At 34.6% G+C, this 13,903-nt stretch overlaps 3 protein-coding genes across 4 annotated transcripts; 1 reads left to right on the top strand and 2 right to left on the bottom strand.

Moving 5' to 3' along the window:
* The first annotated feature begins 1,862 nt into the window (after positions 1–1,862).
* LOC110636509 (S-protein homolog 29-like) lies at positions 1,863–2,499 on the top strand. Its single transcript, XM_021786243.2, has one exon. It carries the CDS (start codon positions 1,944–1,946, stop codon positions 2,370–2,372), a length of 429 nt encoding a protein of 142 aa, XP_021641935.2. The 5' UTR covers positions 1,863–1,943; the 3' UTR covers positions 2,373–2,499.
* Positions 2,500–3,461: 962 nt separating this feature from the next.
* LOC110636214 (2-methyl-6-phytyl-1,4-hydroquinone methyltransferase, chloroplastic) lies at positions 3,462–6,656 on the bottom strand. Of its 2 annotated transcripts, XM_058136399.1 has the most exons (4): positions 6,497–6,651; positions 5,686–6,114; positions 4,990–5,296; positions 3,462–3,891 (listed from the first exon to the last, which is right to left on the bottom strand). In XM_058136399.1, the coding sequence occupies exons 2-4, from the start codon at positions 6,072–6,074 to the stop codon at positions 3,736–3,738; spliced, it is 852 nt and encodes a 283-aa protein (XP_057992382.1). In that variant the 5' UTR covers positions 6,075–6,114; positions 6,497–6,651; the 3' UTR covers positions 3,462–3,735. The 2 variants fall into 2 exon arrangements, with proteins under 2 accessions (XP_057992382.1, XP_021641495.2); XM_021785803.2 differs by having other exon boundaries at positions 5,686–6,656.
* A 1,884-nt stretch (positions 6,657–8,540) lies between these two features.
* On the bottom strand, positions 8,541–12,628 carry LOC110636206 (protein LIKE EARLY STARVATION, chloroplastic). Its single transcript, XM_021785791.2, has 4 exons — positions 11,907–12,628; positions 10,596–11,251; positions 9,722–9,912; positions 8,541–9,061 (listed from the first exon to the last, which is right to left on the bottom strand). Exons 1-4 carry the CDS (start codon positions 12,439–12,441, stop codon positions 8,677–8,679), a joined length of 1,767 nt encoding a protein of 588 aa, XP_021641483.2. The 5' UTR covers positions 12,442–12,628; the 3' UTR covers positions 8,541–8,676.
* Positions 12,629–13,903: the final 1,275 nt, after the last annotated feature.

The raw sequence follows: 13,903 nt of genomic DNA, 5'->3' as shown, positions 1-13,903 counted from the left end.
AATCTGATTTTATTGACCACAGACATTAATCTATCTGTGTACTCCTTAAGAGTTTCAGATTCTTTCATCTTTAAAACCTCAAATTCCCTCCTTAAATTCAGCACTGATATTTGCTTTGAGCTTTCACTTCCATGGAACTCCTCCTTAAGTCTGTCCCAAGCTTGCTTTGCAGTTTCACAAGCCATAATTCTTGTAAAAATAACATCAGAGACAGCAGAATGTATACAAGACAAAGCCTTAAACCCTTTAGCACACTCCTCACTATGTGCTTTCAACTGAGCAAGAGTGGGATCTTCCCTTAAGGGACCTGGTTGCCTTCGATTTGATGACTTCCCACAGGTCAAAGGCTTTGAGATAAGCCTTCATCTTCACAGACCAAATAGAGTAACCTTCTCCAGAAAATACAGGAGGAGGTGGAGCAGAGTATCCACTTGAAGCCATCTCTCTCAACTTTCTAGTGTTTTGGTTCTTTTGTAAATGGGATTCTCACTTGTTTTCTCTCAATCACAGGCCCTCAAAGATCATGAGAAGCTCTGATACCACTGTTGAATTTTGAGCAGAAAAATGAATTCTCAAAAACAGAGAAATAAAAACCAAAGCAAAACAGAAGAAAAAACAAAAATCTTCTTCAGCAGAACCCCCTTACACTGAGAGATAGAATTTCATTTATAAAATAGACATGAGAGAGTTGTTTACACTGATTACAAAAAACTAACTTCTCTAGCAACTAAAAAATAAGCAAAACATGGCTGGAAGTATGGTAAAAAGTTACCTAACACTGCTGTAAAAATACATCAGTAAAAAATGCATTTTCAGTACAAATTTCAGCATAAAATTAAGCAACTAAGTATTAAGGAAAAATCACATTTCAGTCAACACATACCCTTCAATGGTGGGAAGGTCTTGAATGTGCAATAAGGTCGAACTCTCATTGTCTGTAATTCATCCAATGTGCTTCCAGATTCGAATTAATAGAACAAATATTTTGTTTCGTTTTCTCTGCATTTTATTCTGAACATCTGCCAGAATTGAAAATATTGAGTTTTCAAGTGAAAATGGAACTAAATGGACTTAACGGATTTCCAAGTAAATTGCAAATTAGTCCATCCTTAACTGGACATCCAGATCACTGATTATATATGAGGAAAGAAAAGAAAAGAGAAGAAAATATAAGAAGTGGATTTCTATTTACAGGAGTCCAATTAAGGAGGCAGGTTAAGCTGCATGCATTTCCTTGATGAAGATCACTTTTACTGCATTGCGGATATTACAGATTCACGTCAACATGAACAAATCTTCAATCCAGGAATAGGTTGCTTCTAGATTATCTTCATTCTCCCTGTACAAAACTTTACCTTACTGCAGTTTCTAGTCCCTACGATTAATAGGGTGCTTTTGCCTTGGGGTATTTTTTATTGGCAATTGACACGTTACATGGATTTCGACCTCTAAGCTCCTTCATATAATGGTTTCCCAAATTGAAATTGCAACGCAAAACCATAATGCTCACCCAGATATCATCATCTGTAGATTTGCAATTCAGCATGAGAATGACCACGTAATTACTAAAAGCTCTCATGAATTTGGGTTGCTAATGAGGATTATTCACCTTCTTTCAAGTTACTTTCATACAATTTGCACGATCATTATTGAATGGACAATTACAACTGAAAGTACTTTTTGTTGGTTTTTGGGATTTTGAATTAAAGCCAAATTCTTTTGAATATGGTTTTGGCCAAATGGAGCAAACTTTTAGTGGAACTATATATGTCATCATGCATGTATCATCCCCACTGTAAAAATTATTATAAAAAAAAAATTGTCCAAGATCAAACGGAGGTAGGAGAAACGCGAGGGAAATTAAAAGATGTAAAAGCTGTATAAAAAGATTGAACTATAGCCTTGGAAAACCACACCATACACCATTTATTGCAGCTAGAATCATGAGAGCTTCAAACATCCATGTCGCCCTCCTACTTTTATTGGCATTGGTTGCGAGTGAACCTAGCCATGCCTTCGACCTTGTCCCAAAGTTTCATGTCAATGTTTTCAATGACCTGAGCAACAATACCCTCTATCTGCATTGTCAATCTAAAGACGATGATTTGGGTAACCAAGAACTGATGCAGAACAAACACTTCCACTTCCAATTTCGCATTAACTGGAAGCGAACAACACTTTTCTGGTGCCATTTCGCTTGGGGTAATTTTCGTGGTGGCACTTACAACGTGTTCTGGGCTAAGAAAAACCTTGTAGCAAAATGTGATTACGACTATAAACATTGCAACTGGTCTGAAAGAGATGATGGTCTATACTTGCAGAATTATGCCAGGCATGCTGAGTGGGTAAAATATTATGATTGGAAACACTAATAGAGAAGATGGTTGATTTGCCGCCTCTAGACATTGTAGATAATAGTTACATATCCTTTAATGAAAGGAAGGCCTTGAATATGCATTAGGTCAACCTCCCATTGCCCGTGATGATATTATATGTAATATTCTCGATGTACCTTCCGGATGCCAAGTTCCAAAATATATTATGAGTAGTTACCTTCTGGGTACCTGCTTATAGACTTAAAGCGTTGTAATAAGAGTAAGTGGAGTTCTATTTACACGAGTCCTTTAATTAAAGAGATGGGTTAATGTTATGTATGCCGATTGTTGGTCACATGAATTGGCAATTATCACTTGATCTGAGCTAAAATTCATTAATGATGATTAATAAAATACAAGTGTATCTTTTCCCTAATTCCTCTCAGGTCATCTTCTCTTTCTGCTCTGTACCTTTCACTTGCTTGTATACAGCAAGTCATTTCTGGATCTTAAAGACAATGAAATGGTGATTTCTATCCAAGCCATTCCTTGTTTCTTCGTAGCAAATATCCTTCTGTCGGGGTGCAGAAATCCCCCTTGTCATGAAGAACTCTCATGACTAGCATGGTTAAATTATACAAATGCAACAACAGAATTTAGAACAGAGTGCTGCGGTTAGTATCAACTTTGTTACATGCTCTGTATTATCATTCCAATAACCGTACAGAGGCTGTAGAATTGGAATATAGAATGAAAAAAGAAGCATGTCATCCTTCTCCATGTTTAATATTCCTCATTGCGATTACTTTAGCAGTGATAATTTCAAAAGATAAATTAGAAACACAGGCTAATCAGTGTGTCAGAGATGCATTCATTGGCAAGACTTATGCAAGACATGGACAGTAGAATAAAGAAGGCAATAACATCCAAAATGACGGTAACAACTAATCATATCAAGATTTTATGGATATTATCAAATTATCATACTATTCTTATTGTAATCTCTTGATTTAAGTCTGCTGGCTATAATTATTAGGATATCATTATGACTTTAATCTCTTGATCTAAGCCTTGAACGTTGGCTATAATTACAGATTATTCCTTTTATGTGACCATGCAATCTCTATACCAGGAGAACACGTTAAATGAATAAAATAAGCAGAATTTCACTACAAATTGCAAGAGGTTCTCAAAGCTCCCTCAAAAGAGCTCTCATTTCCTTCCACCATAGGTCATTCAAGGAAAGGCCGAAACACCAACAAAGGCAACCCATCCAACATTGACGGAGATTACCCTGTTCAACGGCCAATGACTTAATCCTATTCTATGACACATAACACAGTGCTATAACCACAATTAATCATTCTGAAACAACTGCAGAATGGTAATCAATGAATTGATTCCCATGCTTCTGCTCATTTCAAATGGGCATGCCCTTTGGAACAATTTGATCTTTGATCCACATGTAGATGGGAACCAGCACAAAGTACGTGGCTGCTATGGCCCCGAGAATGAAGCGCAGAAGGAACATAAAAGGATTTACTGGCTTTCTCACATCCTCAGCCTTTGGACCAAGCTGCATCAAGATATATTCACGTTTAATAAATTTTAAAAGTGAAATGAACCCTGGAATAGTTATGAAGAACTTTGCAACATTCGTTGTACTTGAAGCTTAATGTGGAACAGGAAAAAAAAAAATCACCATAATGCAATGACCAAAGAATAAAACCTTATGCTTGCTAACCAAGTGCTTTATGCCTAAAACTGAAGAGTGTTACCAAAGAAACTACAAAAGATGGAGTTAATCCAATATTTATTTTCCAAAGTTGGTCGTCATAGATTGAATTGCTTAGGGCATTCAAAGTGAAAGAAAGTTAAATGGAAGTCAAATGCAAAAGAATGCCATTCTCACGATTAGATAAAGGGAAACCCATATACCTATTGTTCTTGCTTCCTTAGCCGCACTAACTGGCATTTCCCCTCATCAATCAACTATGGAAGAAAAGACATCATCACATTTTCCAGTTCTCAGCACAAGCAGAAGAACAGCGCCAAATTTCCTCTCATTTTGAAACCTCAAAACTGAATTGTTTATACAACTTATCCGAACTTGTTTTTCTTATTCCATAAGGCTATTCCATTTTCTTGTCCCTTCATTAATTTCAAAGACGTCTGATATTGCCCCAGGAAAATTACAATGCAGTAGAATATTCAATGCAAGCAGCAGGTTGAAACAAACTCAGTCCTTAAATCATCAGGACGAGGTCTCAAGAAGATTTTTGCCTTAAAGGCTTTAATTTCTAAACGTGAGAATCTGGTACACCAAATTTTAGTAAAATTCTTAAATGGAAGACCCAAAGTGGCTGATGGAAAAGTATTGCTACAAGCTAAATCCAATGATATAAGAAAAAAACAACTCAACGCTCCATAAATCTATTAACAATCCTAACACCATCATAGATTTCTTGGTAAATTTTAATACAACTGATAGATTCTAAGAACATGATCATTTCGAAAAAATTTTAAACAAAGTACAGGAACACAATTATGGGTGTTTGATAGATTAATCCAGTGGAATAATAATTAAACAATGACATCAAGCAAAAAATCAGTAGTTTCTCCCACCAAAGTTTCACATAAAAATATGCAGATGTTAAGAGATGAGGCATCTAACCTTCAGGGAAGAATCTCCAGAAAATGGCTTAACTCCAGTTACAGAGCAACCCATAATCAACCCATGCCGACGAACACCACGGTACCATTTTGGGCCAATTCTTTTCAATTCGATACGTATAAACCCAGCCTTTCTAAACCATTCAATGTACTCTTCTTCCTTAGGGAAGAGCATCCACATATCAGCAAAAAAGCGAGACAGCCAAAAGGTTGGGTACACAGGACCTATAATACAGGCTTTTCCTCCTATTTTCAGTACCCTGTATGCTTCCTTGATGCCGCGCAGTGGATCCGGCCAGTACTCAATGCTGAGGAACATAATCACAGTATTTGATAATATAGAGAAATGCCATATTGAGCAATTAGCAATAGAATTGACAGCTTTTTGAGGAATTAGAATCCCATTATTTAGAAACTAAGATATGGAAGATAATATCACGTTTGGTATTGAGAACCCTTAAAAATTTATGATTTTTATGGCACTAGCATATTCAACTTCTTTTAGTCATGTATCCCAAATTTAGTATGAATAATCTCATTCAGCTAAAGCCTATTAAGTATTAACAATTGGATTAAGGGGGAAATTTACTATAAATTCCCAATGACATTGTAGAGAATTTATCCCCAAAGAAATCTAGCATTGAAACAAAATTCAAAATAGAGGTTGAAGAACAGCATTACAGTGACTGCCTATTACCTCCCAGCAGACACATATCTATGCGCATAGTCAGTAGGAAAAGGAAGATCCTCTGCATCTCCTTCAATTATCTTGCATTCCTTCAAGGGCTCCTTCTGCTTAGCCTTTGCAAGCTGGTGAGGTGACTGGTCAAGAATTGTGATATTCTTGGCATCCACATGCTTAACAATACCCAAAGTAGTAAACCCAGTACCACCACCAACATCTACCACTGTCATACCCCTATTGTTAAGATCAGCTGGCTCAAGTGCCTCATCTCTCATATCCTCAGTCCAATGACCAGGGTTTATGACATGATCATACACAATAGACAAGAACCTATAGAACCAAAATGCCTCTTTCTTGTGTTGTATGAACCTAGGCTGTGAAGCAGGCCTTGAGGATGACATACTGCAACTAGGAGCTAAGATTCTGGAGCTTTGGGTATTCCTATTGTAGAATAATAAATTTTTCTTGGGTAAGCAACTAATATGGAAATCTGACCCTACATAGCCTAGCCTTGATGGTGTTATACCACTACTGAATTTGAGATTCTCAGCTCCATTGAGCAATGAAGCAGCCATCACATACCCAAGAAAAAAAAAAAAAAAAAAAAAAAAACACAAAAAACTCTAACCGTGGTGTGCTATTTCTTCATCAATGTAAAGCTATTAACTAGAAAGAAAACAGACACTCAATCCAGCTATGGAAATATAGTTCAATCCTCTTCTAACAATCAATTGATCTTAAATTACGGCCATGCAATAAACAGGCAACTGTAAATTATCATCTGCACTAGTGTACTGCAAACAGCTCAGGAAAAATGGCTTACCAAGGTAGGAGAAGGAGGGTTGGAGATTCAGACTCGAGGAAAATGAAATGGAATTTTCTAACATTGAGAAAGAGGGGCACCACCGCAATCTAGAAATTTAATGGCAGTGGTAGCTAGTGGCTTATGTGTTGTGAGAGATGGGTGGATCGGATGGCTGTTGTCAGACGTTCTCTGTCCTCATTAATTATATGAAACGGCAATATGTTACACCGTTTTTGATCCTCGTTAAAATGGGCTTTCATCTGATGTCTGAATAAGATGGTCCGCTTATGGGCTTTCGGAGATTACTCATCCTCCTTGATTACCATATGGTCATTATTATTGACAAGCTCATAGCATTTTCTTAAATTCTAAGCCAATGAAATACAATGGAGAAATTAGGTAGGGCTGTTATTATCAAGTTAGAAGCCATTGCCATATATGACCATTGCCATTCATAAAATATTTTGAAACTGGTTTTCATGGATATTCATTCATCAAGTATATTCCAGTGACCAGGTGCAATTATTTTTCCTGTATGAAGAAGCATATCCTGGCACCAAAAGATGTGGTAACCTAACCACCTCCATGGTTATTACATTTTCTCCAGTTGAAATTGCACAAAAACAGTGTCGTTCCCCATAAATTCACGTGAAAAGTGAAGTGGAATTTGCTAGCTGGTAATGCATGATTGTCATCTTTGGATTAATTTGCAATGAACATTTACAATGCCAAGTTAACAGGCCCAATATTAATACGAGGAATAAAGCCACACCCTTTGATAGCTCTAGTTGTTCATGGTTTTAATCCAAAGCTACTTCTTTTATTGGCAATTTCATTTACGTCCTCACTTATTATATATGCATGAAGCTGAGAAGGAGGACAAGGGAAATGCCACTGGTTATGATAAAAATGAGCTAGATTTTTGTGGGTGGGTTAATTACGGAAAACAATTAAAATAAAAATGTTATATAGAATATTTATTTATTTCCTCTTTGAAGATTATTAAAAAAAAGGTATATTTTATATGTTGACTTAAAATAATTTAAATAAATCAAATTTGGAAAATTGACAGCCTACTTACTGATTCATAAATTTTTATTTTTAAATTTAAATTCTTTAAATGGTATAAAGTTTAATTATTCAGCAATGATTGAATGAGATTAAGAGGGCGTTCAATTTAATTTATAACTCAATCAAATATAAACATAAGTAAAAAATTATAAAGAAATTAACATTTAATTTAATTTATAAATTAAAAAAGCTACTTAAAATAAGTTATAGATCATAAATAAAGAATTCCTTACTTATTACTTATTTAATTATTTTAAAACTACTCTTTTATTAAGTAAAATTATCTCATTCTAATAATTTTTAAAAATATCAACATTATCTTAAGTTTAACAATCGAAATATTCAATTATATGTACTTTTTAGTTGTTTTAACAAATTAAATTATTTTTTAAGTAATTTTTAACCAAACACTTAATTTTGAATAATTTTACCAATCAATTAACTACTTATTTTTAAACTAACTATAAATTAAAAAAAATAAATTTTAAATCAAAAATTAAAAATAAGTAGTTAAGTTAAATATGCTATAATGATTTCTCGTTCATATTTTATTAGTTTGTTCTAATATTTTATTGTGATTGAAAATTATATATATGTATGTGTTATTTATAAACTATTTTTTTTATTCACATATTATATTTATAAATTAATTTATTAAAATGACCCCACTTAAAATAATTGTTGGCTCTGCCCTGCTGATTGTGCATGTCCCTGCAGTGTTTTCGTCATAAAATTGCTCTATCAATTCTAATCCATGTTAAACTTTACAGATTTTGATAAGAAAGGATTGAACCCAACTCCGTGAGCACTCGCAAGTTTAGTTTGATAATATGTGCACTTTTAAAATAGGAATGTAAATGGGTCAAATTCTTGATAAAAAAAAAAAAAGTTTAGCTCGATTGCTTAATCAACCAAACTTGAATTTTATTTTTAGATTTATTTAATAAATAAGTTAAAACATATATTAGAAAACATATGATGAAAAAAATAATTCAATGTGAAAACGCCCAAGTGATTGTATTATGTTGACAAAAGAAAATTTAATGCAGTTGATGTGAAAAGGTTTCTACGGCTTCTGTGCAATACTAGAAAACACGACATTTATGCTTCATGTAGGACAGATGGCTTCAGAACTTCATGACGATCAGAGATGGCTTTGGAACATCCCGGAGCTGGATTGAGTTATCAAAGCAGTGATGGAAACCGAATTGTGGGAATCTCTCATACCATGTCTCCTGCTCCACATGTGTGTCCCAGTGCTCCCCGCTGCTGCTCCTCCCATACTTGTGAATCCATCCAGAACCATTATGGTGCTCACCCCAAGTGCGATTCCACCGTTCTCCATGCTTACCTTCCCACCACGTCTCCCCTTGCTTGACACCATGACCATTTGGATCAAAATGTTCATCCCATTTGTCACCCCACTTTGTCCAGATATCGCCCTCACATCGCTCAGCCCATTTGTCAGTGTATTTTATGGTGCCACCATTTCCGTCATACTTCTCGGCCCACCTACAACAGGTACCCAATACATCAACGAAATTCTCAAAAACAAGAATAAAATTAGAAAGCCACACACAAATTTATGACATATAAACATATGTGTGTATAACTAGCTGCAAAACCTATCTTTCAAAAAGTTGAAATTATAGGAACCTATTATCACTACAGTATTTTTTGAATCACCATTTCAGCGTAGCAAGCATATGTCACTGTACGTATAGCGTGAGTGCAGTGTGAATACACGCCTCACTTACATCGTATCACCTATATCTCTTACAGATTGGATATAAAACTGACTATGGCATATAAATTGAAATAACCCCACGGTAATCCATGTTAGACTCCTTGAGAACAGTAATGTTCCAAAAAGTCATTATAATATTATCCAATTAGTTTTGAATAAAATTAAATGCAGGGTCCAAATTGCAGTACAATATTTTAGAACTGCTGAGGTTTTATGACCAAGAGTGCATTAGAGATCTATTTTCCAGAATTACAATTAAAATGCCCGAATCTATTCATGTATTTGAAATAGAACCTATTTTGAGTGAAAAGGATATTTGGTTACTTGGTCCATGTCCAAAATGATATTTCAGTTGTTGATTACAACAAGTTCTCAAGGATAGCAGAAGAAAGCAAATTTTATCCAATCTATATACCATTTGGTACCTTTCATGCCATACATGAGCATGACCAGCCTCAAGCTGTGTAGTTGGGTCAACAGTGCACCACTTATGTGCCCATTTCTCTGTTTGATTAGAGGCATCATAATGTTCCAAACTTTCCTCTTTCCACTCATCATCTCTTCCATTCTTCCCCCACTTATCTGCTGTTTTCTCAAGATGCACAAGCCCAGATTCCTACAAGCATCAAATATACTATTTCAATTCATGTAGAAAAAGAATTTATATTCATAAGCATCATTTTTTTTTTAAATTGCAGATATAGTATTGCAGAGTAGACCGGAGGGCTGTGCATTTGAATTAATACACTGTACGTGTGATTAAGATCCAAAACAGGAATGTTTAGCGCAGAGTTTTGTTAAGGTCCCATGGACATGTTTCGTTTGGTGAAAAGAAAACATTCAAAAAATATCAGTGCAATACAAGCTAATTATGCTGTTTTGGACATGGCAACAAGATATTTCTTCTCCAATTTAACAAAGAGAAAAAATCATTAGTCATAATCACAGTTAAAAAATTGAAAAGCTAAATATTTTTTTTTTCAAAACCTGTTACCACAGACAATAAGTACTTTAAATGTTTTAATGTAAAGACTTCAGCTGTTGAGACTGCTACAGAACAATCAACTGGGCTTAAAGATAAATCTAGTACTTACGGACTCATTATCAAAGACCATTACAAGCTTGACAATCAATCCATGCGCTCTTGACTGATCAACAAAAGGATGAGCCAATCTGGGTTGTTGTCATGTTTGTTGTTATAATGTATCCATTTCGCCCAATTTGACTAACATACATTACAGAATCCAATATGCAGGAAACAGACAGGAAGCAAGTGCAATTCATCAAAAACATACTAACCTGCCACATTGCTTCTCTCCAATACTCACGCCATACATTCCCAGTTGCATCTCGTCCTGATTTCTCTGAACCAAGTTCCTTATAACCAAACTCATCAGAAGCTTCCCAAAACTTCTCTTGCCACTCAACATCTTGGTTAGCACTAGCACCTCTGGTCATTGTCCACCTGCAAATCACACCATCAGGTCTTCGCTCAATTCCAGACTCCTTCCACCATCTTGATCCATTTGGATCTACTCCACTAAATTCTTCGTCCACTTCATCAAGAACAAGAGCCACTTCTAGTTCATGTGCTTGAAATAAAAGATTAAGTTTGTGTTCTTCCTCTTTAAGAGAAGGCATATCCAGACCAGATATGGAGACCTCTTCTTTTTTTACCTCCATCAGTGACTGCAAAGGAGGAATAGGAGGTCTGAAGTTTGTCTCTGAAAGTTTACTCTCTAATGGAATATTGAGAAAACCTAAACATCCCTCTTTCATTGCCACAGGGCTTGCCAAAATAGAAGATACCAAAGATCTTTTAGCTGCCAGCAAGTCAACATCATATTGACTCTTCTCAGTATCAGGAGGAGGTATCCACGACCAAAAATCTGGTCCAGGTACTCCCTTTCCAGAAGTCTCAGATCGAGACACAAAAATGCTTTCATTATTTGGTGCTGCATAATAAAGGATATTAAAATCTTAAAGACTTCAACCCATACCATTGCAAAAATAGCTGTGCAGTGAATGTGACTGAAAGAAAGTGATCTTCTAATTGTTAACAAATTTTAAAACTGCCACACTCACATCCAAGCCCCAGCACCCCTTTCCAATCCGCAAAAGAAAGCGCACAAACATTGTATCATGTCAACTATCACATGCAAGGAATATGAGCAAACAAATGTTACCACGAAGGACAGGATTGTTAACTAATTCAGAAATTCATGATGGAGCATACAGAAGTGCTTAATGACTCCCACGTTTTGAATTATTGGAGGTCCTTCTCCCCTTTCTCACTCTGTCTCCTTGTTTGATAATTTGCGATTTATCAAGCTTTCAAAGTAACAGTAGTAATTATACTTTTTTCTTTTTTTATCTTCCACAGTAGTAATTATACTTATCAATAATAGAACAGAATACACAAATCAGAGCATATCTGGCTTTTTTTTTTTATCTGTTAACAGGTAAAAATTCCAACATCCCAAAATTAAGGACCCTTGCTGTCAAAATATAAAATAAAGACCCTGCACAAATCCCAAGCCATTAGTTACCAAGATTGATAAAACAATTCAAATACATAAGACTCAAAATTGAGTAAATAACCATTTTTACCTCCGTGTTTACTTTCCACTCCTCCTCCTCCCCCTCCCCCTCTGCCTCCAGTTTCCCCTTTGAGATTGCTATCGTCTTCGTCATTTGTCTTATTATTCCCAAACCGCCTCTCACTAAGAATGGAACGAACAGCCGCAATCGCTGCTGCAGCCCGATCAGTGACCTGCATTCGTTGAATCCTGTCCTTCTCCTCCTTGGGAACATCAAAAATCTTCTTGAAGTCCACGCTTTTCTTCTTCAAATTCACTCTCTGACCACCATCATTGTCAGCATCATCGCCATTGTCGATTCCGAACACTGTTTCGTTGAGCTTTTGGAACTCAATGTTCGTGTCTAGATCGACGGCGTTATTCCACATGTCCAGGTACGAGTTCCCATCATTCGAAGTCCTAATTCTCGACCTTCCTATGATCCTGGTTCTGGATTTATCAGCGAATAGCGATTGTTCCAGTGGTAAAAACAGGAGTTTGCCGGTTTCCTGGAAATGAGCAGAGCGTGAGGTTGCGCGTGAGCAAGCGCCGAGTTTGGATGCCATTTTGGTTTGAAAGAGTCGGGGAAGTGCGATCAGCAAGACGGGACTTGGAAATGATAGAGTGACGGTGGATTTTATTCTCTGGAGCTACGTCTCCAAGTTAGCGCTTAATACTTGACTTAGTGAGGTGTAATTATCATTATTTTCCCATTTTTTCAATCTTTATAGTTCTTCTTTCACCTTCTCTACAAGGCACGTGTCAAGTAGACTCCTTCAAGCGCCAAACCGTCCTCCATATAAATCAGGATAAATTGTGAATTGCATGTACTAATCTGTCTATTAATAATTTTAATTTATAAAATTTTTAAATTTTAATATATAAAAATAATATAATATCTTAAATTTTTATTAATTATTATATATTTTATTTTTATTATTTTTAAAATTTTTAATAAAAATTTATATATTTATTTATTTATTTCGATATCTAATGAAACCGGATTCGGTTGATATGCTTGGCGTTGATATGAGGATGGAACTAGTGTATGAGGAAAGTGACAGGTGATTTTGAGCTTGGAATGTAGGCTTTAATTATGAATCTTTTAGTTGAATCTTACTAAATATATTAGCTTAGAACAGAATATGAATTATAATTAATCTGACTTTTTTATTTGAGGATTTTTTTAATTTCTAGAATTGAGAAGTCAATTTAAACTGATTACGTGTAAAGTTTCCTGTAAGTGAGGGATTACAATTAACATCATTTATCATAGGATCAAATCAGCTATCCCTATTGTTCTAACAACTCTGATAAGTTCAAGTAAAGGGAATTAACTGCCTATTTGACCAGTTGGGATGGGGTAGATGTACTTGACAATTTTTTAATACAAATAATTTTATTAGTAACTCTTCAAAACTCTGGCAAATTAGGAGTAGGGTTTCTCTAACCATCTTGGATGTACTTTTAAGGTTTATATCAACTTTTGGATTATAAGAAATAAGGGAGTTGATATGATTTATCCGATCTTAAGATTTCATTGTATTCATAGTTTGACCGCCTCACGTCCTATGAATTCATTGTTATTATGATCATAATATATATATAAAATAAGTACAAATATATAAATATACGTAATTAATTATATATTAATATATTATAACTTATCTCATAATAATGGCTACTTATTATAGTGTTAAGAAGATAACTATTAAATAACTTATAAACTATAAATAAAATTGAGAAATTAATAACTTAATTATAATTTAAAGTAATTAAATAAATAATTAAAATTAGAAAAAATTTAATAGAAAAAGCCATGTAGTAATATTAGAATATCTTCCTATTTATATAGAATCCTATCAAATTCAATAATTATGACATAATTTTTATTTTTTAAAAATTTAATTAAAATATTTTCACAGTTTATAAAAGTTATAAAAGTTAATAGACTTATTTTAGTTTTAAATATTTATATTATTTAATTTGTATAATTAAAATAAAGTGATTAATGTTTTCTATAATAAA

The sequence above is a fragment of the Hevea brasiliensis genome, chromosome 15 (assembly GCF_030052815.1).
Source record: "Hevea brasiliensis isolate MT/VB/25A 57/8 chromosome 15, ASM3005281v1, whole genome shotgun sequence".
Classification (NCBI taxonomy): domain Eukaryota; kingdom Viridiplantae; phylum Streptophyta; class Magnoliopsida; order Malpighiales; family Euphorbiaceae; genus Hevea; species Hevea brasiliensis.
The sequence above is the reverse complement of the archived record's forward strand: the minus strand, read 5'-3'. Positions and strand labels throughout refer to the sequence as shown.